The sequence below is a fragment of the Sebastes fasciatus genome, chromosome 6 (genome assembly GCF_043250625.1).
Source record: "Sebastes fasciatus isolate fSebFas1 chromosome 6, fSebFas1.pri, whole genome shotgun sequence".
In the NCBI taxonomy this organism is placed as follows: domain Eukaryota; kingdom Metazoa; phylum Chordata; class Actinopteri; order Perciformes; family Sebastidae; genus Sebastes; species Sebastes fasciatus.
In genome coordinates this window covers 38,324,956-38,329,955 of record NC_133800.1, presented here as the reverse complement: position 1 = coordinate 38,329,955, position 5,000 = coordinate 38,324,956, and the positions used below count along the sequence as shown (strand labels likewise).

At 51.1% G+C, this 5,000-nt stretch overlaps 1 protein-coding gene across 2 annotated transcripts in view; it reads left to right on the top strand.

Annotated features, from left to right (window-relative positions):
* plpp7a (phospholipid phosphatase 7a (inactive)) overlaps window positions 1–4,690 on the top strand; it is a 15,726-nt gene extending 11,036 nt beyond the window's left edge. For both annotated transcript variants that reach the window (XM_074639744.1, XM_074639743.1), the window contains 2 exons: window positions 3,891–4,072; window positions 4,484–4,690. In XM_074639744.1, coding sequence (XP_074495845.1) covers window positions 3,891–4,072; window positions 4,484–4,690 — 389 coding nt within the window. The remainder of the gene's footprint in view (window positions 1–3,890; window positions 4,073–4,483) is intronic.
* Window positions 4,691–5,000: the final 310 nt, after the last annotated feature.

The following is a 5,000-nucleotide window of genomic DNA, read 5'->3' as shown; positions in this document are numbered from 1 at the left end:
TCTCTCTACCTGTCTGTCTCTCTGCTACCTGTCTGTCTCTCTGCTACCTGTCTGTCTTTGTGCTACCTGTCTGTCTCTCCACTACTTGTCTCTCTCTCTGCTACCTGTCTGTCTCTCTGCTACCTGTCTGTCTCTCTGCTACCTGTCTGTCTCTCTGCTACTTGTCTGTCTCTCTCTACCTGTCTGTCTTTGTGCTACCTGTCTGTCTCTCCACTACTTGTCTCTCTCTCTGCTACCTGTCTGTCTCTCTGCTACTTGTCTGTCTCTCTCTACCTGTCTGTCTCTCTGCTACCTGTCTGTCTCTCTCTACCTGTCTGTCTCTGTGCTACCTGTCTGTCTTTGTGCTACTTGTCTGTCTCTCTCTGCCTGTCTGTCTCTCTCTAGCTGTCTGTCTCTCTGCTACCTGTCTGTCTCTCTGCTACTTGTCTGTCTCTCTCTATCTGTCTCTCTCTCTCTCTCTGCCTGTCTTTCTCTCTGCTACCTGTCTGTCTCTGTGCTACCTGTCTGTCTCTCTGCTACCTGTCTGTCTCTCTGCTACTTGTCTGTCTCTCTCTATCTGTCTCTCTCTCTCTCTGCCTGTCTTTCTCTCTGCTACCTGTCTGTCTCTGTGCTACCTGTCTGTCTCTCTGCTACCTGTCTGTCTCTCCGCTACTTGTCTGTCTCTCTGCTACTTGTCTGTCTCTCCACTACTTGTCTGTCTCTCCGCTACTTGTCTGTCTCTCTGCTACTTGTCTGTCTCTCTGCTACTTGTCTGTCTCTCTGCTACTTGTCTGTCTCTCTCTACCTGTCTGTCTCTCTCTACCTGTCTGTGTCTCTCTCTACCTGTCTGTGTCTCTGCTACCTGTCTGTCTCTCTGCTACCTGTCTGTCTTTGTGCTACCTGTCTGTCTCTCTGCTACCTGTCTGTCTCTCCGCTACTTGTCTGTCTCTGCTAAATGTCTGTCTCTCTGCTACCTGTCTGTCTCTCTGCTACCTGTCTGTCTTTGTGCTACCTGTCTGTCTCTCTGCTACCTGTCTGTCTTTGTGCTACCTGTCTGTCTCTCTGCTACCTGTCTGTCTCTCCACTACTTGTCTGTCTCTCTGCTACCTGTCTGTCTCTCCACTACTTGTCTGTCTCTCTGCTACCTGTCTGTCTCTCTGCTACTTGTCTGTCTCTCTCTACCTGTCTGTCTCTCTGCTACCTGTCTGTCTCTCTCTCTGCTACTTGTCTGTCTCTCTGCTACCTGTCTGTCTCTCCGCTACCTGTCTGTCTCTCTGCTACCTGTCTGTCTCTCTGCTACTTGTCTGTCTCTCTGCTACTTGTCTGTCTCTCTGCTACCTGTCTGTCTCTCTCTCTGCTACTTGTCTGTCTCTCTGCTACCTGTCTGTCTCTCTGCTACCTGTCTGTCTCTCTGCTACTTGTCTGTCTCTCTCTACCTGTCTTTCTCTCTGCTACCTGTCTGTCTCTCTCTCTGCTACTTGTCTGTCTCTCTCTGCCTGTCTGTCTCTCTCTAGCTGTCTGTCTCTCTGCTACTTGTCTGTCTCTCTCTATCTGTCTCTCTCTCTGCCTGTCTGTCTCTCTGCTACCTGTCTGTCTCTGTGCTACCTGTCTGTCTCTCTGCTACCTGTCTGTCTCTCCACTACTTGTCTGTCTCTCTGCTACTTGTCTGTCTCTCTGCTACTTGTCTGTCTCTCTGCTACTTGTCTGTCTCTCTGCTACTTGTCTGTCTCTCCGCTACCTGTCTGTCTCTGTGCTACCTGTCTGTCTCTCTGCTACCTGTCTGTCTCTCCACTACTTGTCTGTCTCTCTGCTACTTGTCTGTCTCTCTGCTACTTGTCTGTCTCTCCGCTACTTGTCTGTCTCTCTGCTACTTGTCTGTCTCTCTGCTACTTGTCTGTCTCTCTCTACCTGTCTGTCTCTCTGCTACCTGTCTGTGTCTCTGCTACCTGTCTGTCTCTCTCTATCTGTCTGTCTCTCTGCTACTTGTCTGTCTCTCTCTACCTGTCTGTCTCTCTGCTACCTGTCTGTCTCTCTGCTACCTGTCTGTCTCTCCACTACTTGTCTGTCTCTCTGCTACTTGTCTGTCTCTCTGCTACTTGTCTGTCTCTCCGCTACTTGTCTGTCTCTCTGCTACTTGTCTGTCTCTCTGCTACTTGTCTGTCTCTCTCTACCTGTCTGTCTCTCTGCTACCTGTCTGTGTCTCTGCTACCTGTCTGTCTCTCTCTACCTGTCTGTCTCTCTGCTACTTGTCTGTCTCTCTCTACCTGTCTGTCTCTCTGCTACCTGTCTGTCTCTCTGCTACCTGTCTGTCTCTCTGCTACCTGTCTGTCTCTCCGCTACTTGTCTGTCTCTCTGCTACCTGTCTGTCTCTGTGCTACCTGTCTGTCTCTGTGCTACCTGTCTGTCTCTCTGCTACCTGTCTGTCTCTCTCTCTGCTACTTGTCTGTCTCTCTGCTACCTGTCTGTCTCTCTGCTACCTGTCTGTCTCTCTGCTACCTGTCTGTCTCTCCGCTACTTGTCTGTCTCTCTGCTACCTGTCTGTCTCTGTGCTACCTGTCTGTCTCTGTGCTACCTGTCTGTCTCTGTGCTACCTGTCTGTCTCTCTGCTACCTGTCTGTCTCTCTGCTACCTGTCTGTCTTTGTGCTACCTGTCTGTCTCTGTGCTACCTGTCTGTCTCTGTGCTACCTGTCTGTCTCTCTGCTACTTGTCTGTCTCTCCACTACTTGTCTGTCTCTCTGCTACCTGTCTGTCTCTCTGCTACTTGTCTGTCTCTCTCTACCTGTCTGTCTCTCTGCTACCTGTCTGTCTCTCTGCTACCTGTCTGTCTCTCTGCTACCTGTCTGTCTTTGTGCTACCTGTCTGTCTCTCTGCTACCTGTCTGTCTCTCTGCTACCTGTCTGTCTCTCTGCTACTTGTCTGTCTCTCTCTACCTGTCTGTCTCTCTGCTACCTGTCTGTCTCTCTGCTACCTGTCTGTCTTTGTGCTACCTGTCTGTCTCTCCACTATTTGTCTCTCTCTCTGCTACCTGTCTGTCTCTCTGCTACCTGTCTGTCTCTCTGCTACCTGTCTGTCTCTCTGCTACTTGTGTCTCTCTCTACCTGTCTGTCTCTCTGCTACTTGTCTGTCTCTCTCTACCTGTCTGTCTTTGTGCTACCTGTCTGTCTCTCCACTACTTGTCTCTCTCTCTGCTACCTGTCTGTCTCTCTGCTACTTGTCTGTCTCTCTCTACCTGTCTGTCTCTCTGCTACCTGTCTGTCTCTCTCTACCTGTCTGTCTCTGTGCTACCTGTCTGTCTTTGTGCTACTTGTCTGTCTCTCTCTGCCTGTCTGTCTCTCTCTAGCTGTCTGTCTCTCTGCTACCTGTCTGTCTCTCTGCTACTTGTCTGTCTCTCTCTATCTGTCTCTCTCTCTCTCTGCCTGTCTTTCTCTCTGCTACCTGTCTGTCTCTGTGCTACCTGTCTGTCTCTCTGCTACCTGTCTGTCTCTCCGCTACTTGTCTGTCTCTCTGCTACCTGTCTGTCTCTGCTACCTGTCTGTCTCTCTGCTACTTGTCTGTCTCTCTGCTACTTGTCTGTCTCTCTGCTACTTGTCTGTCTCTCTGTTACTTGTCTGTCTCTCTCTACCTGTCTGTCTCTCTGCTACCTGTCTGTGTCTCTGCTACCTTTCTGTTTCTCTGTTACTTGTCTGTCTCTCTCTACCTGTCTGTCTCTCTGCTACCTGTCTGTCTCTCTGCTACTTGTCTGTCTCTCTGTTACTTGTCTGTCTCTCTCTACCTGTCTGTCTCTCTGCTACTTGTCTGTCTCTCTCTACCTGTCTGTCTCTCTCTACCTGTCTGTCTCTCTGCTACTTGTCTGTCTCTCTGCTACCTGTCTGTCTCTCTCTACCTGTCTGTCTGTCTGTGTGTCCCACAGCTCTGATGTTGGACTTGATGACGATCGCTGGCGTCCAGAAGTTGGTGAAGCGGCGAGGACCGTGGGACTTCCCTCCAGGCTTTCTGGACTACATCGCCATGGATACGTATTCTTTCCCAGCAGCCATCGCCAGCCGAGCCGTCATGGTGTCCAAGTTCCTGCTGACCCACCTGATGCTGGCGGTCAGTGTCCTGGTCCTCGTCCTCGTCACACACAGACATCAGCTACATCCTGTTCTGTCTGGCTGCTGATTGGTCCTCTGAATGTGCTGCTGTTCTCACAATAAGATATTAAACTAAATCAAATCGGTATGTTTGAGACAATGATGTCATCATATTGACTTGTCAGCCAATCAGGAGAGACATCACGTGATCAGCTGTCAGCCAATCAGGAGAGACATCACGTGATCAGCTGTGAGCCAATCAGGAGCTGGTCTCAACATTGATTATTTCAAAATAAGAGCTGGCCGTTATTCAGACTAACGTCTTTAACAAGTCCAACCTGTGAGGTGAACCACGTGGGTCTGGATCAGGTGAACCAGGTCCGAGGACCAGGATAGTAGTAGGCAGTAATGCTGTCCTCCTGTCCTCCAGGTGCCCCTCCGGATCCTGCTGTACCTGTGGGCGGTGCTGGTGGGCGTGTCCCGGGTGCTGCTGGGTAAACACCACCTGTCAGACGTGGGCTGTGGGTTCGCTCTGGGCTTCCTGCACTTCAGCCTGGTGGAGTCCGTCTGGCTGGACTCGGCCACCTGCCAGACCCTCATCTCCATCGGCACGCTGCGCTGGACCCCGCTGGTCTGACCCGGTCTGAACCGGGTAAACTGGGAGTAAGACTGGTCGGTCTGGACTCTGCTGTCCACCAGATGCTCACCTATACGGGACACGTCTTTTTAAACTGGTTTGGACTGGTCTGTCTGGACTCTGATGACACATGCTGGGGCCTCTTTGGACCGGTTTAGACCAGTTTGGACCTGTTTGGACCGGTTTGGACTGGACCGTTTTTTGACCGGTTTAGACCGGTTTGGACCGGTTTGGACCGGTTTGGACCGGTCCTGCTGGATTCTGTTCCCTTCCAGACACTTGAGATTGAAGTGTCCACCTGAGTGGACGG